We start from the raw sequence: 25,992 nt of genomic DNA, 5'->3' as shown, positions 1-25,992 counted from the left end.
GCACTTTCTGAATGAGGTTTTAGTTGTTTAGGTTACATTTGTGGTGGGTTATGGCATTCAAACTTTAGATGGATTAGTTGTCCTCGAACCAACCAAGACACTTCAAAACTCTTCACTGATGATTCACTGACCAAACTTCACTGAGCATGGCTAAATCAAGAAGCACCTTCAGGAATGGACGTCAGTAACCGAGAGCTTTACCTTCCACTGGTTCCTCCTCTGAATTCCTCTCAGTGCGCTCTGGAATACTGAAGTCTGAAGACGTCTCATTATCTGTGAGGTTTTCACCTGATCCGCTCTCCTCTTCCCCACTTGCTCGTAAGGTCCAGGATGGACTGGGCCGCAGGGTGACCCTAAAGTCAGTAGCTTCACTCTCTGTCCCGTTCTCACCTTCGAAGTAGAAAGAAGAAGAGTGCTCCTCATTCCCATCATCTGCCTCATCAGGAGGTACCTCTGTAGGAGAGGCAGTGGTGATATATGGGATGACACTCTCATCTCCAGATGCTGAGCTCTGGCCCCAATCTAAATCGAGCGCCCAGCCCGAGGCACTGTTCTCTAGCTGCCCATCGGCAGAATGTGTAGGAATGGAACTAGACTCTGGAGCAGAGGAGAGGGCAACAGTGGGGGGCACAACAGGAACAACCACAGAGATGGATTCTGGGGCAGAGGTTGGCGCAAGGGTTGGGGTCACCACAGGAGTAGGTATGGCTCTGAATACTGGAGTAGAGGTTGACGCAATGGTTGAAGATCTTATGGGAGTAGGTGCTCCCTGGGACTGTCCGGTTGCACTTTGTGCAACGCTGCTGACGGTGGCTGCAACAGAAATGCTGAGGTCACTAGAAGGCTTGGTGGAAAAGGGAAGAGAAGACAAAAGAGCCTCGGCACGGAGGTCCAAGTCTGTGTTGCTGCACAGAGGAGTACCGGCACTGGAGGTGGACAGAAATGAATCTAGATCTACAGGACTAGATAGGTCACCCGAGAGACCACTACAAGGGAACAATCCCAAAGTAGAGGAGGGCAGCAGGATGTTTAGAGAGGCATGCAAAGAGATTTCACTAGATGTAACACTGTCTTGACTAAAAGTAGGAGCTACTAGAGAAGAATCTACCCACTCTGTCGGCAGGCAAGAGTCCCCAATGCTACCTGAGAGAGAAGCATCAGAGTCAAGGGTTGTCATCATCAGAGAGTAGTCCCTAGAGACAGGAACCGATGGCTGGAGATATGCAAGAGTGCTCAGCACGGAGACAGTACTCGGGTGCTCAGAGGGGTGTATAAGGTCATGTTCATAGTATGGCTGCATGGAGACAACAGAAGCAGTCGCTTCTGGTAACATTTGAAGGGGAAGAGTACTCCTACACTGGGGGTCAGTCGAGATAGACCCAGACAAAACATCATCATCACCATCATCATCATTACAACCACCACTAGAGACAGGCTCCATGTCAAAATAAGACACAGAGCCAGTGAGGAATAGGGTAGGGTAGGAAGGGGAAGGGGTGACAGACTGTGCACCACCAGACACCAGCATGGAAACAGTGTAGGGGATGTCCCAGTCAGGGATGGGCTCAGACAACACACTGCTTAAGGAGTAGGGGGAGACAGGACTTGCATGCACGTAGGACAAAGTGTCAGATACAGAGGGGGCATATGAGGTGCTCTCACCATTAAACACCGGCTGGGTGGTCTGCGACAGAACAGTGTTGAAAGCGGCAGTGGTTGGAAAAGGCAAGCTAGCAGTTGTAGGCCGCAGAGGGACCTCAGGGGAAAGGGTAGAGGAAGTTGATTCCATTGGGATTTCAGGCAATGGGGCTACAGTCACTGAACTATCACCATAGGAGTCGGTTACAGGTCGAGTCACTTCCTCAACCCCCAAAATGTCTATCGAAGCTAATGTTACAAATGTTTCAAGGGTTCCACTTGTTTCAGGGGTAACATTTGTTTCAATGGTTCCACTTGTTTCAGGGGTAACATTTGTTTCAATGGTTCCACTTGTTTCAGGGGTAACATTTGTTTGAAGGGTTCCACTTGTTTCAGGGGTAACATTTGTTTGAAGGGTTCCACTTGTTTCAGGGGTAACATTTGTTTGAAGGGTTCCACTTGTTTCAGGGGTAACATTTGTTTCAAGGGTTCCACTTGTTTCAGGGGTAACATTTGTTTCAAGGGTTCCACTTGTTTCAGGGGTAACATTTGTTTCAATGGTTCCACTTGTTTCAGGGGTAACATTTGTTTGAAGGGTTCCACTTGTTTCAGGGGTAACATTTTTTCAAGGGTTCCACTTGTTTCAGGGGTAACATTTGTTTGAAGGGTTCCACTTGTTTCAGGGGTAACATTTGTTTCAATGGTTCCACTTGTTTCAGGGGTAACATTTGTTTCAAGGGTTCCACTTGTTTCAGGGGTAACATTTGTTTCAAGGGTTCCACTTGTTTCAGGGGTAACATTTGTTTCAAGGGTTCCACTTGTTTCAGGGGTAACATTTGTTTCAAGGGTTCCACTTGTTTCAGGGGTAACATTTGTTTCAATGGTTCCACTTGTCACAGGGGTGACACGCGTTTCAATTGCTCCACTTGTTTGAATTGTTCCACTTGTTTCAGGGGTGACACTTGCTGTAAAATCTGTGAAGGTGCTGCTTCGACCATCAGACTCTGAGGATACACCTGCTACAACATTAGAACTATCTGGCCTTGTGGTGTGTGCATCTACAACAAATATGGTGGTTATGGTTGCAGAGGTGGTAGGTTGGTCTGTGTATTTTACTGTAGGTTTATCTGTGTATATCACTGGAATATAATGATCAGGAGTCTTCTGGGAGTCTTCTACCGGGAGTCTTCTTTCATGAGTCCTTGGTGTTGTCTTAATGACTGGATGGACCGGGCGCTCTGTTGTTGTAACTCTGGGGCTGCTTGTGGTGGTTTGGAAAGGATATGGAAGCTGATTTGTGTCAGGTCTAATCAAAAAGGGGTTGACGTTGTAGTCTTCCTAAAATAGAAAGAGATGGACAGAGAGAGAATCCATGTGCTTAGTTATTTTGTAAAAAACAAAAACACTGAACTAACTATACACTAAAGTAGCATTGACATGGTTACCTCATCTTCATAGTCAAATGATTCAGAGTCATTGTCTGCTTCTGAAAATAAATCAAACATAAGAGAGTTAAAACATGGTATGAGTGAAAGATTCCCATGTCAGCTATACATAATTATGTTCTGTATGCTCTTTACTCTTTTTAACAACGTCTAAGACACTGAAACTAAACCATTCTGGCATTAAATATATAGTAAAAGATTCATATGTCAGCTACAGATAAGTATGTTCTGTACACTCTTTGCTCTTTATAACAACAATATATATATATGTTTTTTGCATTAACAAAATAATTAAAAACAAAACAGTTTCCCATAAGACATGTATACAAACACACAGATACATTTGAAAACCAATCTGTGTTTATAATTTTATCCTTACTAGGCAAAAATACCTGAGAAATAAAAGTTGAGCACACAAATTGATTTTCAATGTGTATTCAATCACAAACCACATGCCTTAAAGGGATATTTTTGGTATTTGGTATTCTCTGTTAATGCTGAGAGTACAGAGGTTGAGAAGGAAGGAAAGGTCAACCAGGTCACCAAATAGGATGTTTAGGTCATTCTTCAATAGAAAGAGTGCAAAAAGCAGCAATCTCTGGGTCAGATCGAGGGTTGGTTTTTGATCACACACTGTATCACACAACAGGAGAGTTTGGACACCTTCATGCATTAAAGCCTCCCAGCACACAAAGATAGAGCTTACACTCTCTTCCAGACTCTTACCTGTCATGGGATCAAACTCAATGACACAAAATGATGGAAAAGACCCCAGAGATTTCGTGATATGTGGGCAAGATCGGTTTGTGAAGCATGGAAACATTAAAAGGTAGAAGATGTATGATTTTATAAGATAGACTGGCCCCATTTCACTGATGTAAACCCAATGTAAATCAACTCTCAAACATATTCATAAAATCATAAAAAAATGTCTTGTGACAACACATATATTCATGGACACTGAAATATGATGACAGGGACTTTCAGCGAGACAGATGAGTTTATTATAAATCAGTAAACAAAATACAGATGTCCCAACATTCCAATAAATTATAAAAGAACACAAAAAGCACAAATGATTCATTGAAAACATGCATATCCATAAGAGACAGAAAAAATTCTATATAGAAGGAAATTCAAAATGCAGATAGTGACGACAAAGTATAAGATAGACAGACAGAGAAAAAAGGAAACAACGCCCAAAGAATCACAAAAAGTCTACGTTAAATATATCTAGTCTAAGTTATATAATCTAAGTTCAAGTTAATTAAAATATTTAAATAAATATATAAATTAATTAAAACATAAAATATTAAATTTTATAATAAGTTAAAATAATCTACTGAAATTGCCAGCTAAATGAGAAATCAATTTGGGTTAGCCTGATATAATTCATTACAGTACTGGATTTCATTCCAAAATACACCCTACGCAAGTACATGAACAAAAATGTTTCTGGCTAAGATAACTCAAGTTTGTGTGTTGCTGCGATCTGAAATGTGCCAGACCCAAGGAAGTATTTAATATCCGGAGAAGACTGTACATTAGCACAAACTGTATTTTCAATGGGAACATGCACTTACAATGCATAGGTCAAGCATTCAGATCTCTGTTAACATAAACGTGTACTTGTGTAAAGTATGTTTCTGGCTAAAAGCTGTAAACCACTCAAGGATTCCACCATTTCTTCATAAGTCTTAACTGGCACCACATCATTTTCTGGACAAGGTAACTGGTTTGCAAAGGATCAGTCTGAAGCATTTTGTCTTTTGTCTAAAGTTTGCAGTGGGACATGAGTGTTTTAAACTCATTCTCCACGGATGCGAGGGCGGCGGGCGCGATTGGTCTTACCAGGATCATCCAGGGGCATGTCCACTGTCAGCTGGTCACTCACTCTGCCATACAGACCGTTGGTGCACACGGCAACAACCTGCACCATGTAACTGGTGTTGGCCACCAGGTCCTGAATGATCGCCCCCTGGTGGTAAAAAAAAAAAAAAAAATCATAATTGATATTCAGAACCTGTGTTATGTAGGCCTGATTTTCAAGATTCATTCACTGATATCTGACATACAATGTCCTGGTCTCCATCAGTCAAGTACTCCTTTGCAGATTCATCATCGCCATGGGCCGGCCGATAGGTGACGGAGTATCTCTCTATGCTCGAGTCGTAAACAGCACGCGGTCTTTCCCAGATTACAAGCATACTGGTGTAATTGTGAGGGTTGACTTGCACGTTCTCCGGCTCTGAACTGCAAACTGTGACAGAAAACACACACAAACACATACTATTAAAATCATGCACTTTGGAACAATGTTGCCAGATGAAAAGACGTCTGCATATAACATGATATCCATACACTGTTAGAAAAAATGGTTCTATATAGAACCTAAAAGGGTATTGTCTGTCTGGTCCATCATGGGGCCATTTTATGGATTTATTTTAATTAATTAATGTTTTAATTGATTTTTAATTCTAATGACTTTTTATTAATCAAGCAGCTTGTAAACAATTTATCACTAGAAAAAAATGAAATAGCCATTAAATATGAAAGTATTATGCAAAAATGTAAGACTTTTCTCCTTATATAAAAACGTTTTGGCATAAAGTGTTCTTTAAAACTGAGTCTCAGTAAGAATTTTTTTTTAATGTTTATGAAAAAAGTTTCATGCTCACAAAGGCTGCTTTTATTTGATTAAAATACTTAAAAATATTATAATTTAAAATAACTGTTCTCACAATATTTTAAAATGTAATTTATTTGATTTATTAGAAAAGTAACATTATACACATCACTTCTGATGAATTTAAGGTGCCCTTTCTGAATAAAAGTATTAATTTCTTTGAAAAACCAAAGCATCTTACTGTCTTGGATAAAGCATTTATTGGGTCAAGTTATGACCTGATTTAACAGTGGTTTACTTAAGTCCACTTAATATTCATCTGTAATTCATGTGTAATGTTTCTAGTCTACCTCCACCCATCAGTTTCTAACACAAGAGGGCAGAAAGCGCCCACAGATGAAACATCTGTCTACTAAACCAGTGATTTCCAACCATACAGAGTACTTAAACGACTTTCAGGGAGTACTTGCAAATAATTTTTTGTTAACCCTATAAAAAAAAAATTTTTTTTTTTTTTTTTTTTTTGATTAATCTCTTTTTTCTTTCTCTTTTTAAAGACAGAAAACTATGTACAATAATGTATGTGATCTGCACAAGTTTAATTTGTGGCAGAATATATGTGTAACTCTGCATGGCTGTATTTCTACCACAATATTTTAATGTGATTTAATGATAATAAATATATTGATAAATGATATTAATGAGTTCAAATGATGGTTTGATGCCGTGTTAAAGGGATAGTTCACCCAAAAATGAAAATTCTGTCATCATTTACTCCCCCTCAAGTTGTTCCAAACCTGTATGAATTTCTTTGTTCTGCTGAACATGAAGGAAGATATTTGGAAGAATGTTTATAACCATGCAGATCTCGCCCCCCATTGACTACCATAGTATTTTTTTTTTCCTACTATGGTAGTCAATGGGGGGGGGGGGGGGGGGTAATCTTCTTGGTTACGTTAATTAATTAAAGGTGTCCTAGAATCAAAAATTGAATTTACCTTGGCATAGTTGAATAACAAGAGTTCAGTACATGGAAAAGACATACGTTGAGTTTCAAACTCCATTGTTTCTTCCTTCTTATATAAATCTCATTTGTTTAAAATACCTCTGGAAAACAGGCGAATCTCAACATAACGCCGACTGTTACGTAACAGTCGGGATCATTAATATGTACGCCCCTAATATTTGCATATGCCAGCTCATGTTTAAGGCATTACACAAGGGCAGCCAGTATTAACGTCTGGAACTGCACAGCTGAATCATCAGACTAGGTAAGCAAGCAAGAACAATAGCGAAAAATGGCAGATGGAGCGATAATAACTGACATGATCCATGATAACATGATGTTTTTAGTGATATTTGTAAATTGTCTTTCTAAATGTTTCGTTAGCATGTTGCTAATGTACTGTTAAATGTGGTTAAAGTTACCATCGTTTCTTACTGTATTCGCGGAGACAAGAGCCGTCGCTATTTTTATTTTTAAACACTTGCAGGCTATATAATTAATAAACACAACTTCATTCTTTGTAAATCTCTCCAACAGTGTGTAATGTTAGCTTTAGCCCATTAGCCACAGAGCACATAGCCTCAAACTCATTCAGAATCAAATGTAAACATCCAAATAAATACTATACTCACAGGAATCGATGCATGCATGCAGCATGAATGACGAACATCTTGTAAAGATCCATTTGAGGGTTATATTAGCTGTGTGAACTTTGTTTATGCACTGTATAACTGCACTTATAGTCGAGAGCTCGGGAGGGCAGGGAGCGAGAGATTTAGAGGGGCCGCGCAGCCTGAATCGGTGCATAGTTAATGATGCCCCAAAATAGGCAGTTAAAAAAATTAATTAAAAAAAATCTATGGGGTATTTTGAGATGAAACTTCACAGACACATTCAGGGGACACCTTAGACTTATATTACATCTTTTGAAAAGACGTTCTACGGCACCTTTAATTAATGTTAATTAATTAATTAATTAATTAATGTTATTTTAATTCATTTTTACTTTTAATGAAATTGTATTAATTAAGCAGCTTGTAAACAATTTATCAGTAGGAAAAAATGATAAAACATGAAAGTATTATGCAAAAATTTAAGACATTTCTCCTTATATAAAACCTTTTTGGCATAAAGGTTTATTTAAAACTTGCAAGCAGATCTCGCCCCCCATTGACTGCCATAGTATTTTTTTTCCTACTATGATAGTCAATTGGGGGCGAGATCTGCTTGGTTACAAACATTCTTCCAAATGTCTTCCTTTGTGTTCAGCAGAACAAAGAAATTCATACCAGTTTGGAACTACTTGAGGGTGAGTAAATGATGACAGAATTTTCATTTTTGGGTGAACTATCCCTTTAAATGATCCCATCTCACTCCATGTCATTTATTGTAGAGTACTGCAGTTGCTCCATCCCAAACTTCCCTATGCTGACGTAATTCCATTAGAAAGCATACATATATGGCCTGAACAACCAGATGCATTTAAGGGTTTGAACTAAATTCAACCTGTGCAAGTGAAGGGGCAAACAAAAAGAGACAGTTTCCTAGCAACTCAAAACTGTTTTGATACATGACCCAGAGAGAGAGAGAGATTGATGTGACTGAATAGTGGTGAGTAAACATTGTTAATACTGTGAGTACAGTGAAGGAGAGGTTATAGTAAGTAAGTAAATCTGGTTTGCCTGGCTGCTTTCGGCTTTACGTTCCCTTGTTATGCTAGTCTGAGATTTCACCAGTCACTCGGTATATGAAGGACGCCCATCAGAATGATATATATATAATGAAAAACTTACAGGAAACTGCAAATCCAACAAAGAATATCAATAATCCAAACTGATGAGCGTAAATCTTGGCCCTGAAATCCACCCTCACATTTCACATTTCAAGGTTTAAATGATGTCGCAAGTAATCAGTGTCTTTACAAAGTAATAATGCAGCATTAAAGCTGTAATATGACATTCCCCAGGCGCTGATTTAAGCTAAAACACAGGTTGAAGCATATATATGTTTTTGAAAGGACACGAGTGGGACATTTTCCATTGCCAATGGCCTCTGTAAAAAACAACTCCCACGTGCCAGTGATTCTCAACCATACAGAGTTCGCCCTGTAGCGGAGGAATCTGAAATGGGGGCATCGATGTTCCACCAACGATCTGTTAAAGCGGAAAGTCTGAGAGAGCAAGCCAGTTCAGATCTGTAAGCGGTGCTTTAAAATGAACAGGCCGGACTGAGTAATAGATTTGTGATATATGAAAACTACACAACTCATTTTCTGCAATCACATTAAAGTCTTACTATTTTAACAAGAATAACCTGAGGATTTCAAACAAGTAAATAAATTTATGAGCTTTTACAACAAAAACAAATCTTTAAAATGAAAATAAAATAAAAAATCTTTCAAATTTAAAATATAATAATGTTTATATGTTGCCTCCAAAAACCTTAAGGGGGACAATATATACATTGTATAAAAAATAAAACTAATAATCAACCACAGCCTTTTAATGGATTGATTCATATAAAACAACATCCATAAAAGGCCATGAAAGCATTGCGTATGGCTAAAAATGGGCCAAATGTCTGTCTATATTTATAAATAGAAAGTAGGAAAATGTCTGGAGGGCTTCGTTGTATAAAAATAGAAACCTTATTTAATTGAGAAGCAGTTGTTTGGGATTAGAATCGTGTTGGAGGCTAATTGGATCCATGACCCTCAAACTGCCTGACTGCTTTAAGACCTTAAGAGTGAACGATTCCAGACACATGCTACCCTAGTTTGTTTATGTGTGTATGTGTGTTTGTAAAGTACGCACTAGGAGTGTGGACCTCCTCGATGCCAGTGTAGGATGAGAAGACTTGTCCCATAAATTGCTCCTGCTGCTCTCTGTAGTTATTCTGCAGGTAATCCATTAGCATGACATACCCAGCCTGCTGCATGGTCATCACCTCACAGAACATCTCCAGCTGTGGACACATAACGGTGAAACGGATTAGGCAACAAAACTGGAAACAAAATTGTTTCTGTGCTCTGAAGGGGTTTAAAATAGAACAGCAACAAGCAATTTTGTCATAAATACTCTTCATAACACCTTCATTAGTTTGACTGTATTTAACTTTAGACACGATATTGTCAGTTCACACAGAACCCTTTTCTGCACTTCACTGCACTGCTTTTCCATTGTTTTCTATGTAAATTTGCGCTAGATAGACATGTTTGGCTGCTGCAGTCACGTCTCATGCACGCCGTTCTAAAAGTTAAACTTGTCCATTTTTGCTGCTAAAGTAGTTCCAAATAAAGCCACGGAAAAATGAACAGCTGCTTGCGCACCTCTGACATTCAACACACATTTGTGTTCCTGAATGAATCAGTGTTTTTTGAACGAATGGGTTGAGTGAATAATTCAATTACACACTCATGAAACCAGTCTTGTTTGTTCCTTAAGGCCCCGGTATACTTCAAACGAAGTTCTTTTTCGTTCTTCGTTTAGGAGTACAACGAAGTTCGAAATGCGTGACCAGCGATATAGTGTAAACGAACATCTGACGCCGCCCACACTGCTGAGAGAGACGGTTACATGAATATGTAAATATGTGTCGTGCACTTTCTTCACAGTAACAAAATAAACACAACAAAAATGAGAAAACAGCAAGCATTTATTATAGAAAGCATAAGAAATGCGTCTGATCATAACAGCATGGGAATGTTAGCACAAGCTCTGCAAATTAGCACTCCAGTCACGTAACGTCTTCATATAGCACTTTATTCAATAGATTGCTTAAAATTAAACAGCTTTACAGTATCAAACATGAAAAACAGTGTTAGTGCCTCATTTTGTTACAAGCACAACTTCATTTTGTACTATAAAGCGGCTATCCAGTGTGCTCATGTTTTCTCCCACGGAGCTCTTACCTTTACGAACTCAAACACATGAAATGAGTCAAAGACGCGACCCACGCGAGTGAAGGCGGAGCCTCACTGACCAATGGTGACATGAAGGTGTTTTGCAGCTGGAGCGAACTTTTCCTGAAAGTTCGCTTTGGCAAGTCATTTCGAACTTCCAAAAAGAACACAAAACGAACTTCGTTTTGGTTTGATTTTGTTCGAAATTACGTCACATCAGTTCGTTCTTCGATTTCGTTTGAAGTATACCGGGGCCTTTAATGAATCAGTATTTGTCTTCCAAAACGTATCACTTCACTTTAGAAGGCTTTTATTAACCCCCTGGAGCCATGTGGATATCTTTTATGATGGATGGATGCACTTTTTTGGGCTTCAAAATATCATCCTCGATTCACTGCCATTACTTGGAAGAGCCAGAACATTGTTTAATATAACTCCAATTGTAATCGTCTGAAAGAGGAAAATCATATACACCTAGGATGGCTTGAGGGCGAGTAAATCATGGAGTAATTTTCATTTTTGGGTGAACTAACCCTTTAAAGCGGACCAATCGGTGTAGTACCATGAGAGTGATTAGAGAGCAGGCTAAATCCTCTCTTGTGGCCTGATGTGATAGTAAAGTGTTGAATGAATGTGAATTTCAGAAGTAGTAGGTCATCCAGGTACTTTTCGCTAACTTTTATGAATACTATTTTTCGCATATTTGGACACAGGGAGTTTTAGTGAACGAATCGGTTGAGTGAATGATTTAACGACTCACTCAAAAAGACCTACTGGCATATTGATGTAACCTGCAGAGAGAGTCACTTAAAAATCTCCACTACTAATACACAAACTGACAGTAATAAAATAATTATTAGGGGTGTAACGATTTATCGTAGTACGATATTTCGCGATGCAAACGTTACGATATGCATCGTAGAGTGATGGCGATACTTTTACGATATTGACGGCAGTTTAATCTTATTGGTTGAGCTGCCGATGTGACCTACTCTGCAAGGTGGCAGTGAGAAAAGCCGGTTGTCACCGCATATAAATGGTGTGTCTCAATCAGCTCTCTAGTTCAGTAAGTGTTTTGGGCACACATTGAATCTTGCAAGCAGGTTTAAACGGTTCTCATGTCAGTCTCTTACATGGTCGCGTGAGAAAAGTCGTGGCTTTCTTTCACCGCAGTGCACAGCAACAGCTGTGCTCACAGAAAAGCAAAAGACGCTTGCGATGCTTTGCTTTAAGAAGTTCTGTGGGGCCGTTCACATATTGCGTCTTTTCCGCGTGCAAGTCAGTTATTTTTTTCAAATGTAGCCGCACGGCAGGCGCGCTCATAATGGGATCAACGCGGTCGTGACGCGCATGCAATTCTCAACTTTTCAGAATGCCGCAAGCGCACCGCAGGTCGTGTGACAAGAATCAACCAATCAGCTATGGCCTTTCCGTAACAAAACATCAAAAGCTCAGCCGAACAGCTGATCATAGCTGTACATGGTGGTTTTTATATCTTATCTCCATCAATATATCTCGTAGGAAAACGCGTTTTTAGACGCGATATGTGAACAGACCCTATTCATAATTCTAAGTTCATGTTAAATTTAAAAAAAAAAATTTCAGTGACAGACAGCCCTATTCAACTGTTAATTTGAATACAGAAGGTTTTTATTAAACCTTGAAATGTGATCTTGTATGTACAACAAGGAAAATTATTTAAATTTGTTCATGTTTTTTGAATAAATCTTGTTTGAATTTCAGTTTCATTTTGTTCAAAATATCGTGATACGTATCGTATCGTGAACTCCGTATCGAGATACGTACCGTATCGTGACCTGAGCGTATCGTTACACCCCTAATAATTATATATAATATAAAGTTGGCAAAGTTGATGTAGCTTACAGGATAAACTGAAGCTTGTTGAACTTGTTGAACAGAACTATTGAATCTCCATACATTATGGATACAGTTTTTATTCAACCCTAAACAAACACATTGTGCCCCAGCGGCGAGACGTCCCCCATTGTGTGGACATCAAAGCTTCTCTTTAATGTGTATGAGTCAATGTCATTCCCATTGTGATGTCATCAGGTGTGGGTTTGTTACCTTGCGGTAAAACTTCACCATGCCTTTCAACTACAGCTTGTATCGACTTGCTAGTCACTTGAGGGCAACAGCCCCAGACTGAATGACACACACTACAAAGGCTGTATTTAAGCATTTACAGTCTTTTGTGACATGTAACTCTATACTCGCTCCCTCTAATTCCATTTTGGCATCTAATATCCCAATAATAAAAAATGTTGTTTTTGCATCCTTTTTGTGTGATCTTCAGTATTTACTGTCAAAAGCTCCGCAAACATTATTATTATTAGACATGATTGAATGGATTTCTAAGAAAGAAAATGTCAAATCAAATGTAAATGTACATACAGAAGAAACACAGGAAATGAAATGGATCTATACGTCAAAGTAAAATACCATTTGGAATGCTAATTGATGTTTGTGCTGTCATGTTTGGGCGTGTGTTACTTCTTGGTAATTGTTTTCAGTTCCTGAGTGTGTGTGTCCTGAGTGTTGCACAACAGATGCCAAATGACAAACAGATGCCATAGTCACAATATCATTCCAGGTGAATATGTCCTCAGGGTTTCAATTCAAAACAACATACAAGCTCCTTAGCTGCCAGTTTTTACTTTTAAAAAGTATAAAAATGCAGGTTTTGAGCAGTGTTGCCAAATCTGCGGGTTTTGCGCAGAATTGGTCTACTTTTATAATGTTGCCGCAGGTTGTTTTTTTAGTCTGCAGGTTGAAGCGACCACACCACCCCTCAATTTTTACCCCCCTGGATTACTTTTAGTCGTGATTGTATGGGTTTTGAATAGCAATTGGGCTGGCTATGTTACGCAAACCTGGCAACCCTGGTTTAGAGTTTTTTATTGAACTATACTAGTCAAAACAAGGTCATTTTCATTATTCATAAGTGAAATGTTTTGTAGATAAAAGGCAATTGTTGTCAACAGTCCTTTTGTCTCATTTTGACCATCTTTCAAATCTGTCAGCACATGGAGCTCAATAACAGATTGTGATGCGCAGAAGATGAGCCTTTATATGCACCGCCACAATCTGTTTATCGTCTACTGTGTCGGAGCCTTTAAATTACGTGTTCACTCAAAAATGTTGCTCCAAACCTGTATGACTTTCTTTCTTCAGTGAAACACAGAAGGAGACATTTTTGAATAAAGTGATGGTTGCTCTTTTCCAAGCAAATGCAATGAAACTGCAAAAATAGCATTATGAAGTAGTCAATACAAGGAATGTTTGGGTCAAGATACGTCAAGACTTTTATGATGCTTTTGTGTCCTTGAAAGCTTTATGACATATTCCTTTTTGGGTGAACTGTCTCTTTAAATCTGTAAATAACACATGCCGTTATATGTGCTAGCAGGTCAACGCTCTAAAAACTGTTGACAATGCTGACCTGAACATCTGAGATGGCCACTGTGTTTTTGAAGACGATCCACTCTACAGTCTCAGAGCAGGGAGGGGTGGTCAGAGAGCCGTTATAGATGAAGTACTTCTCCGTGGAGTCGGGCAGGAGACCCTGCAAGGTGAACGGAGAGATGGAGCCGCTCTTTCCTGACCAGAGAAAACAGGAATAGTTCATTCAAAATGAAAATTGTGTGTCATTATTTATGATAATGACGTTCATGCCGTTCCAAACCCATATGACTTTCTATCTTCCGTTTCTTTCAAAAAGCTATCGTATGATTTCTGAATATAGAGCATAAATCATATGGACCACTTCTATGGTGCTTTTTTAATTTTATTTAAAAGAGTGACCAACAGAATCAGAATTTCTGCTTTTAAGTTTCACAGAAGAAAGTCATACAGGTTTGAGGGTGAGTAAATGATGGCAGAACTTTGTTTTTTGGCTGAACTGTCACTTTAAGGGCCTTTGAAAATTGAAGGAGCCTCATGGAGAATAGGATTTTCCTGATAAATACTGCAAAAATGAGGAATATGACCCCTTTTAAATGTAGATATGAAGACTGAACGTACCATAACGGCTGACAATGTTGACTGCGTCAATGATGGCCGTGTAGTTTTCATTATCATCAGTTCTTGTCTGTGGAGAGAACCATTAACTAATGGCATAATAATTGCATAATAAACAAAGTACATGATACATTATATGGCCAAAAGAATGTGGACTTCTGAACACTACAAATATGTGCTTGCTGAGCTTTTCAATGTTATTTTTGTTCTTCAGATTTGAGATTTCATTTTAAAAAATATCAGATTGTGCTGCTTTAACCACATCTATTTGCATTCAGAATAAGACATGTTCATACATGCACCACCAAACTGACAAAACACCACAATACACAAGCACACAACTTCATGTTATTGCTCATGAATTATATCAGAATATCCTCAGGGAAAAGCCTACGTATTATGAAGGTTCAGCAACAAATTGTGGTTATGTTCTGTCAGTTTTTACCATCAGAACAACCGTGTGAAAATGAGGATTTCTGAAACTGCTTTGTACCTCAGGCTAAATGCAGGCCGAGGGAGTGATGAGGTTTTGAAGAGTGCCTAAGCTTGTCTAAGATTATTAATTTGATGGAGTGAGGATGTTCAATACATAAAGAAAGCAAGTAATGGAGAACCAGCAACAAGACCACAATATACAATGCAAAGATTTTGTTTTGTTTTCCATTAAAAATATGACAACTTAATAATTAAGTTTATTTTTTTCCTATCTTTTTTTTATTTAAAGGATTAGTTCACTTTAAAATGAAAATTACACCAAGATTTACTCACCCTGAAGCCATCCTTGGTGTATATGACTTTCTTCTTTGTGATGAACACAATTATGCAGTTATATCCTAATGTACTCCACACAGCTCCGGGGGGTTAATAACGGCCTTCTGAAGCGAAGCGATGCATTTGTGTAAGAAAAAGATCCATATTTATAAAGTAAAATATTTAGCTTGCGCCAGACCGCCTTCCGTATTCAACTTACGATAAAAGACTAACTGACATGGCGTCACTTAAAGGGGGGGTATAATGCTATTTCATGCATTCTGACTTATTTACACTGTTAAAGGTGCCCTAGATTATGTTTTTAAAAGATGTAATATAAGTCTAAGGTGTCCCCTGAATGTGTCTGTGAAGTTTCAGCTCAAAATACCCCATAGATTTTTTTTAATTAATTTTTTTAACTGCCTATTTTGGGGCATCATTATAAACGCGCAGATTTTATGCTGCGGCCCCTTTAAATCCTGTGCTCTCCGCCCATAGAGCTCACGCTTGCCTTAAACAGTGCCTTAACAAAGTTTACACAGCTAATATAACCCTCAAAATGGATCTTTACAAAGTGTTCGTCATGTATGCGTCGGATTATGTGAGTATTGTATACTGTTATATTGTTTACTTCTGATTCTGAATGAGTTTGATAGTGCTCTGTGGCTAACGGCTAATGCTACACTATTGGAGAGATTTATAAAGAATGAAGTTGTGTTTATGAATTATACAGACTGCAAGTGTTTAAAAATGAAAATAGTGACGGCTCTTGTCTCTGTGAATACAGTAATAACCGATGGTAACTTTAACCACATTTAACAGTACATTAACAACATGCTAATGAAACATTTAGAAAGACAGTTTACAAATATCACTAAAAATATCATGATATCATGGATCATGTCAGTTATTGTTGTTCCATCTGCCATTTTTCGCTATTGTTCTTGCTTGCTTACCTAGTCTGATGATTTGGTTGTGCACATCCAGACGTTAATACTGGCTGCCCTTGTCTAATGCCTTTTATAATGTTGGAAACGTGGGCTGGCATATGCAAATATTGGGGGCGTACATATTAATGATCCCGACTGTTACGTAACAGTCAGTGTTATGTTGAGATTCGCCTGTTCTTCGGAGGTCTTTTAAACAAATGAGATTTATATAAGAAGGAGGAAACAGTGGAGTTTGAGACTCACTGTATGTCATTTCCATGTACTGAACTCTTGTTATTTAACTATGCCTAGATAAATTAAATTTTTCATTCGAGGGCACCTTTAAAGAGTTGGATTATCATGCTAAACATGGCCAAAGTTTCAAAACACGAGTTGGACGTATGATGGAGTATTTCTGTGCCTTAGTGCGTATAATGTAAACAATACGAACGTAGTGAATTTATAAATTCATTATTCAGCATTCACTATACGCTATTCATTATAGTGATTCAAAAGTTATCCATGGATAATAACGCGATGGTGTGTTTAAATATATTTGTTTAGCTGACCATTGATAGCTTGCAGCCGATCTCGACGCAAAAGCTGCGCTTGCTTGTGACAGCTCTCCGCTCACAACGACACGCCTCCAGGCGCTCGGCTGTTTTCAGAAAGACTTGGTACAGCGTATGCATCTTTTATAAATATTATAAAACTAAAGACTTTTGGCAATATGAAGGATGCTATACTACTCTATAGGTACTTAAGATTAACATAAGATTGGCAGACACTGTGTGTGATACCCCCCTTTAAGCTTTTTTCATAAGTTGAATACAGAAGGCGTAGGATATATCGTAAGTGTTTTGAACTTAGAGCCTTTTACACTTTCTTCCTAAGTTGAATACGGAAGGTGGTCTGGCGGAAGCTAGATATTTAACTTCATAACTTGTTAAATATGGATATTTTTCTTACACAAGTGCATCGCTGCGCTTCAGAGGGCCTTTATTAACCCCCCAGAGCCGTGTGGAGTACGTTTATGATGGATGGATGCACTTTCTTGAGCTTCATACTTGTTGTCCCTGTTCACTGCCTTTATAAAGCTTGGATGCGTCAGGATATTTATTAATATAACTTAATACAATATAAATTAATATAACAATTGTGTTCATCAGAAAGAAGAAAGTCATATACACCTAGGATGGCTTGAGGGTGAGTAAAGCTTGGGGTAATTTTCATTTTAAAGTGAACTAATCCTTTAAAGCAGGGGTTCCCAAACACATTCCTGGAGCTTCCCCAACACTGCATGTTTTCCATAGCCGTTTCTCAATATGCGTACTTGTCTGTACTTTTGTTCTTGTGAAACGTCATCAGTCACTGTCCAAGTACTGTTCCAATTCAAAGTTCGCATCTAGCCAAGTTCAGTTCAAATCCCCGGATGTGTTCTTGATCCGCCCCTTTTATCGAGGATGCATCGAGAGGTGACTTGTGCAGACTTGAGACAGCCAGGTATCCCAGAATGCATCTCGCACTAACCAGCAAGCGTCATAGTAAAGGAGAAAACCAGTGTAATTTAAAAATATTACTGTTATTATGTCATGATATGTAGTTTTAAGAGTTTTTCAGGTGAGAATGTGCTAGTTTAAAGCTCAAATTTGTGGTTTATTGATAAAGATTGCGCCTTTCTGAAAATTTAATCTGACGTTGTCGGAGTTGTGAGATCCAGGCGATCACCGGGCGTTCAGCGCTCATGTACCCAGCCGAGAGCAGCCTTACCTCGGCTAGTCCTTCTGACGTTTTGGCTGAGGGCAACTTGACGTTTCATAACTTTATATATGGCTATTTAACTTTTGTATCCCACTAAAGCGCTGATTTTATACGCTTGACTGAATTGTTTGCTTTATTTCTTATTGTATATTCTTATACCTTTTATAATGGCTATTATTGATCATGATGATTTCATGATTTCATTTCATTACAGTGAAGATAATCAGAGTATGCACAAATAGTATTGTTTTATATTTTTTTGAAATATATACGAAAAGAGGCAGGGTTGTTTTCGTTTTGTTATAAATATGCAAACATTGCAGATAATCAATCACTCGTTGCCTGAGGCTATTAATATGTTTTTGTTTGTTTTTTAAATAAAACGAAAAGGGGCAGAGTGGTGTTTTATAACACATTTCGTTTTATTGTTGGCTAAAAGATACATGCAGAGATACCGGAGAAGCTGAGTGACATTATCAAGAACGCTGCTGTTCCATTTGCAGAATCACCGGACTTGTGTTCTCCCGTCCACAGGAGTCCGTTCTCCTGAGTCGAACTTGCCAAGTCTTAACTACTAAGGACGCGAGTCCGAACTTTGCGAATTTGGTTTTGAGAAACGCCTCATGTCTCCTTAAACAAACACACCTGATTCAGGTCATCAGCTCATTAGTCGAGACTCCAAGACCTGAAATGGGTGTGTCAGACAAAAGAGACATGCGAAATGTGCAGTGCTGGGGAGGCTCCAGGAATGTGTTTGGGAACCCCTGCTTTAAAGGATTAGTTCACTTTAAAATGAAAATTTTGTCATCATTTACTCACTCGCACGTTGTTCCAAACCTGTATGAGTTTCTTTTGTCTGATGAACACAAAAGAAGGTATTTTAAAGAATGTTGGTAACCAGACAGTTTATGGCACCCATTGATGTCCATAGAAGGAAAAAAAATACTATGGAAGTCAATGGATGCCACCAACTGTCTGGTTACCAACATTCTTTAAAATATCTTCTTTTGTGTTCATCAGACGAAAGAAACTCATACAGGTTTGGAACAACGTGCGAGTGAGTAAATGATGACAACATTTAATAAAATTATCTTTTTCAGTGTAAACAAGGACACAAACTGCCAGATAACTTGAGCTGCTATTCTCACCTCAAACAGCACAGCCAACGCTGTGATCTTTCCTCCGTCTCTGAGGGCCTCATTGAGGTCACTGAAAACATCTGGATCATAGCAATATATCTGCATCTGCACCATAAACAAACAATATATCTAATCAACATTTGCATACATTCACTCTTCGAATTAAAAGTAAGGGATAATGTGCAGTCATCCAGTTATCGCAAAATAAACCCCCACTGGGTGATCAGGAATTGGTTGCGAAAATGAGCAGCTGACTGTACATTATTCTGCTTATTATGCAGTGACTTAACAAATAAGTGAAATAAAAATAATAATAAATAAAATAAAATAAATAATGATTTAAAGGTGCCCAAGAATGCTTTTTCACAAGATGTAATATAAGTCTAAGGTGTCTCCTGAATGTGTCTGTGAAGTTTCAGCTCACCATAGATTTTTTTAAATAAATTTTTTTAACTGCCTATTTTGGGGCATCATTAACAATGCACTGATTTACACTCGGCGCCGCCCCCTTAAATCACGTGCTCCCTGCCACATGAGCTCTCGACTATATTACAGCGCATTTACAAAGTTCACACAGCTAATATAACCCTCAAATGGATCTTTACAAGATGTTCGTCATGCATGCTGTATGCATGCTTCGAATTATGTGAGTAAAGTATTTATTTGGATGTTAACGTTTTATTCTGAGTGCATTTGAGGCTGTCCTCCGTGGCTAACGGCTAATGCTACACTGTTGGAGAGATTTATAAAGAATGAAGATGTGTTTATGCATTATACAGACTGCAAGTGTTTAAAAATGAAAATAGCGACGGCTCTTGTCTCCGTGAATACAGTAAGAAACGATGGTAACTTTAACCACATTTAACAGTACATTAGCAACATGCTAACGAAACATTTAGAAAGACAATTTACAAATATCACTAAAAATATCATGTTATCATGGATCATGTCAGTTATTATTGCTCCATCTGCCATTTTTCGCTGTTGTTCTTGCTCTTGTTGTTCCAGACATTAACTGGCTGCCCTTGTGTAATGCCTTTCATAATATTGGGAACATGGGCTGGCATTATGCAAATATTGGGGCGTACACCCCGACTGTTACGTAACAATTTTTGAATCAAGGGCACCTTTAAATTGACATTATTTTATCGCGTGAGAGTAAATACCTCCAGGGGGAATTTGCCTCCATTGAGGCCGTGCTCCGAACCGTCAGAGGAGGCATTGCACAGGCCCCAGTGGAAAGTGATGCGTCCCACCTTAAACTTGGACCTGAGCCCCCCTCCACTCACATAAAACTCTCCTCCTACATCAATGGCCACTGGAGACAAACAACACATTACAGAACAGAACGCTTAATATCTATTCACATCAACTCTGAATGCACATCTACCAAGGGGTCAAGAGTAACTAGCAAGTGGCTACTTTCTTTATTGATGCCATTCAAAAGTACTATATGTGTATTCTGACAAAAAAACAATTCTCATTGTATTTTACTAGGAAATACTAAGAAATTTGTGAAAGTTGAAGACAGTTGTGCTCACCAGTTTTCCCATCATTCTTTATTGTAGCGGAGCCTGATGTCTTTTCCGCCCATCCCTCAAATCTCAGCTTCTGGAACTGGATTTTGACCTGCGTCAGGCTCTCTTCAATGTTTATTGGTGACTGTTTGGCATTGTTGCATGATGGGTATTTCTTTGCCCAGTTATTTTGGTTTAGAGTTCCTGTGAGAAACAGTTTTACTGGGTAAATAAACCTTAAAATCATTCATAAATATTAGAGGACGATCATCTGCATTCAAAACAGACGCTTCACTTCAGACACAAATACATGCTTCCCAATAAACACATTCACAGACACAAAGGAACATCTTTAGATGTATGTCGTGGTCTGCTGGTGGGTTAATCAAAGTTCTCTCTCTGGAGGTCCCTACAGCACAAAAATGAAGCCCGTAAACCAGGTCACCAGCAGTTCTAGGTCACTCTCATTAGCATGTCAATAGCTGAATTACACACCCCCAGCTGAGTCATAAACACTGGTGTACAGTAGATACAGTACAGTTGAGTCAAAAACAGTAGAAAATACACAACACATGAATGAAGAAAGAAAGCTGTTAGGCATTAAACAAGGTGGAGTTTCAAAAAAACCTGTTAACTGTGGTAAAATCACTGTAACACACCCATAAGTGGCGTATTGGTTGTTTTAAGCATTTAAAATCAGCAATTTGATAAAAGCGCCATATTATTATTGGATTGGATTGGATGGATGGATGGATGGATGGAAAGAAAGTAACATAATAGCCTAAATGTATATCCAGATTTCCAGACCCATGTAGTATCAACCCTCTTGTGAACATTTCATTTTAGCCATATTTAACAACACATAAAAATTGTCATATCTGTTTATGACTATCATTACACTCAATAGAGTAATGATAGACTTCATGCTGATGGGTTGTGACCTGTCACTCCATTCTGGCTCCAGTGAACAGAGATAATTGGATGCATGACAAGTTGCAGCAGGAAAATGCCAGTTAAATGTCTTCACTCCTCTTTCATTAGTACTGTCACTTCCCTCCTTCCTCAGCAAAGGACAGAAAACAAACACTCAAAGCTGTCATGTTTCACTTGAATATGTTGGTATTTGTTTTCTTGTGTTTTTCTGATATCTCTAAGAAACATCAGAGCAAACAGACTTTTTAAGAGTGGTTTGTGTAATCGGAAGGGATAGAAAAAAAGAACTGAAGCTGACTTAAAACCAGTTTTTATACGCAAATCTTAACTTGGCATAAATAAACACTTTTATTGTTGCTTGCTATAGTACTGTTACTAAGTGAATACGGAGCAACCACCTAGCAACCTCATAGCAATGTACTAGCAACTATTCAGAACATCATAGCAACGCCCTGACAACCACCCAGAACACTGTAGAATTGTGGCAGTGGTTTGCACAGGCAACCATCAGATATTTTCTTTTAAATATATCATTTTTATTTGTTCCACTCTTTTTTTTAATAAATGGATTTTTAATCACTATTTTAAATCAAAATATTACCATCAAAATATTCCACAACAAAGCACCTGTTATGGTTATAGTGATCATAGACAAAAGACATGGAAAAAGTGTTTCAACCTCATGTACACACAGTTACTCGTACTCCACACACAAACCAAAACACATTTCCCTTAAGCCTTCCAGCTGTCTAGAGAAATACAAATAGTTGCTTGTCAATAGAGTTGTCAAAAGGTGACAGGGTTGACACAAAACTGTGTCAACTGTGTCAAAAGATTGTAATGGGTTACAAAAATAATATATACATTTAAACTGTACCGTGTCCTAACCAGACACGATGCGATAAGATTCCAGCGACAAGCAATTTGTTTGTCCACACCAGACGCGACACAACTGAGAGAGGTGATAAAGTCAATCAACAATCACAGCCAATCAGAAGAGCGCATGGGTGGGCTCTCTCCGCAAACACAAAAAGTAGCCTTCATAATAACTGTAACATTAAAAAAGGTTAATAAAAGTGTTGTTCAGTTTTAATTTCAACATTAACATTTTAAAGTTGTCTCTTAAATTAGTTATAATGCACTATGAATTAACAAGAACGATCAATGTATAATTAATATATTAGTATTTTTTATATTTAAAAATTACAATAAACATTTAGCCATTTTTTATTTCAAAGAAACAAAATGTAAGAAAGAGTTAAAACTGAACACAATCTTGCTGCTCAAACTGTGTATAGAACAATTTTTAATATTCTTTTGCTCCTTTTATATTTTACATTTACTTTCAATACTTAAGTATGTTTAATATCAAAAAACAACTTTTCGTACTTAAGTACAAAAAATATCACATACAAACTTTTACTCAAGTAACATGACTTTAACTTCTACCATAAGTCATTTTCTTGTAAGATATCTATACTTTTACTCAAGTATGGTTTTCGAGTACTTTATACACCACTGCATAATCAGCTCCATTGCTTTTCTGACATAGTAAACTTGCTTGGTAGCTCACCTGGTACAGCATTTCATTTGTGTTGTGAAGCGCTTGGGCACGAGTCTCGCGAATCTTGAGTCACGATAAAAAAACTCACTGGACATTTCACTTTGAAAGTGTTGCGAGATGTGCAAGAAGCAACAAGAAGCAAAGTTTTCCAATGAGTCTGGGTTGCAATTACTTCATGAGGAGAGAAAACATACCATGCTGTACTGTAAATAAGGAAATTAAAGTGCACAAAGCTCATCTAAGTTCTAGACTAGCTCTGCTCAGCCCTTCTCTGCAAGTTTAGTATGTCAAAATTAGCTTACAGTGATTGATTATTTACGTTTCAGTATCATTTAGACGTTAAGAGCGGTATAAAAAAGGGGTCAATGAAGAGGAGGGGCCATGGTATTCTGGGTAATGCTGATGAACAATGTCCCATCTGCATGACCGACCGCCTGCCTGCAGCCCGGACGCTATAATGCCCCCTTTGTTGTGCCAGCCTCCAATGACACCCAAATCTGTTTTGTTGTGACGGGTCAAAGACAAGAGTTTTAACACTGTTTAACCGGTCACTTATTATACATCCTTCCTAGAGTAAACACCTTTGCTCTGAAACTTTGAGCACCTGGCAGAAGAATCATTTTCCAAAGGAATGATCTGTAAATCTTAGAGATCAGAAGCTATATATCAAGAGTGCACAACAATAAGCAGAATATCAAATCTGGCCTACTTTCAATAACAAAGCGAGACAGGGGAATTCTCCATTGTGCTAGAAATGGAAAAGAGCTGGAGATGAAAAGATGAGAGATACAAAATGTGTCACTGATGTTGTTTGATTTGATACTTCATCTCTTCCCAAACTTCAATGGGCCATATAAGAAAAAAACAAGATTTTTCATGCTCTTTTGAAATAAAAACAAGACAAAACTGTGTGCTGTAAAGATGCTTAGAGCATATATAAAAACTAAAGCTGTGTCATTTCAAAGGCTGAGTCCTCCGGAGGTCGCATTAAAAGGCTCACGGCGGTCTCATTTAAGAAAAGTAACCGTTAGATTGCAAAGTAATTACAGTATTTTACACCTCACGAGGAATAAGTAAATTTTATTATCTTAAATAAGACATGCTTGATGACGTATGCAGCCTACAAATGCGACCTCTGGAGGATGCAGCCTCTGAAATGAGACGCAGCTTAAGAAGCTAAAATGCTACATGCTAATTGTTTACAAATGGTCATGGTATTGACGTCACTAAGGGGCCGTTATCATCTCTTTGTAAAATCTGTGAAAACCGTGACATCACACGCATGCGTATTATGTGTTCAGTCTATAGGAGCGTAGTTTTTCTTTACAAAGTCACATCGCCAACTACTGGCCTGGCAGCATAATACAGTGTTTTTAATCATTTTTGCAAATCCGTGTGAACGGGGATCATTTTGACAACGTAAACCATTTAGGGTACATATAAACATACCCTAAAATACGACCCTCCAGATTTACAGATACTTGCTGGGGAAGTTTTTTAATCATTTCAAAGGTGAAGGAGTAAGCCAATCATAACAGTCATTTGCATAAAGTCTTAAAGGTACGGCAGCAAGAACAGCCCAAACAGGATCTGAGAAATTCCTGGAAATTGTTAAAGGCAGGGTAGGTAAGAAATTTTGTTCCAAATTTGTTTAAACTTTCTATATATATACATGCATAATTAAAATGTAAGAACTCTGATAAAAAGAGTATAAAAATCGAGTGACTCTAGACCGTTTAATCTGTATTAAACACAGCTCATTATTTCCATCCGGGACGAAACATAGGATTGGCTTAGGCGTCTGTCACTCTCTCGCAACCATGGCAACCACCCTTTTGCCACACATGACCTGCCCACTTGCGCGCGCACGTTTGATTTGGGGAATTCAAGAGGCATGGATCCTAGGAATACCAAAACAATGGCAGAGAAACAGCAAGCAAAATTCACAGTACCGGCCTATGCAGTTAGTGAAGGCAAACCAGGCAAAAAAAGGAAGACAGTAACAGTACAAGAAAAGGCAATGAACAAAAAGTCTTTGGATAAACAAAGAAATAAAACGCGAGTTAATATCGGCGTGGCTCTTCCAGCGATGGCGAGAACTGAGGGAACTCAAGGGGCTGAAAAGTGACTCCTTGATGGCTTTATTTCTGCTGGACAGGTAAATCTTTCTTTTTGTATTTTGATCATACATATTTTTTTGTTTATTTTTTCATGAAGCATGTGTCATTAGCACACGTAGCTGCGTAATATAGCTAACATAACATTACTTAGGAACTTTTCTTAGAACTATATTTTACCCTCTGTCTAACTCTTTTACCATGTTCACCTGTAAGTTTACCTGCACGTTTTTTTTTCGCCTTTGTTTTGTTTTTATATTCTCTACCTATGTTTACTGATGTCTTTATCTTGTATCTGTGTGTGTCGTACACACTTTGTTGTATGTGTGTGTTATTATTTTGTGTCTGCAATGCAGTTGTGAGTTGATATTTGAGTGTATGTTACTCTGTTTATCTGTAGAACAACGTATATGTTATGAATCTTACACGAAATTCATCTTCATCACAGTGTAAATGATGGTAATGAAAAAACGTGTATCATGCAACCTGTTTTTAGCTTTGCCTTATAGATAACTAACTTGTTAGCGAATTAAATTATGTTTATCTTCATAATTATAAAGTTATTTTTATTACATGTGATTCTGACATGATGTCACTACATGCACTGTGCTCCTTCCTCTCCGCT

The 25,992-nt window shown here is 38.2% G+C and overlaps 1 protein-coding gene across 1 annotated transcript in view; it reads right to left on the bottom strand.

The window, feature by feature from the left end:
- The window catches only part of ptprz1a (protein tyrosine phosphatase receptor type Z1a), a 78,749-nt gene that overhangs the window by 23,106 nt on the left and 29,651 nt on the right, over positions 1-25,992 (bottom strand). Inside the window, exons 3-13 of the mRNA XM_048157962.1 lie at positions 20,778-20,957; positions 20,403-20,554; positions 19,246-19,341; positions 14,661-14,727; positions 14,080-14,237; positions 9,529-9,679; positions 5,159-5,343; positions 4,935-5,061; positions 3,084-3,124; positions 2,612-2,976; positions 202-1,946 (exon numbers count right to left, since the gene is read on the bottom strand). Of these exons, the coding sequence (XP_048013919.1) occupies positions 202-1,946; positions 2,612-2,976; positions 3,084-3,124; positions 4,935-5,061; positions 5,159-5,343; positions 9,529-9,679; positions 14,080-14,237; positions 14,661-14,727; positions 19,246-19,341; positions 20,403-20,554; positions 20,778-20,957 (3,267 nt within the window). The remainder of the gene's footprint in view (positions 1-201; positions 1,947-2,611; positions 2,977-3,083; positions 3,125-4,934; positions 5,062-5,158; positions 5,344-9,528; positions 9,680-14,079; positions 14,238-14,660; positions 14,728-19,245; positions 19,342-20,402; positions 20,555-20,777; positions 20,958-25,992) is intronic.

Source organism: Megalobrama amblycephala, linkage group LG15 (genome assembly GCF_018812025.1).
Source record: "Megalobrama amblycephala isolate DHTTF-2021 linkage group LG15, ASM1881202v1, whole genome shotgun sequence".
Lineage (NCBI taxonomy): Eukaryota > Metazoa > Chordata > Actinopteri > Cypriniformes > Xenocyprididae > Megalobrama > Megalobrama amblycephala.
Note: the sequence above shows the minus strand (reverse complement) of the source record. Positions and strands in the feature narration are given on the sequence as shown.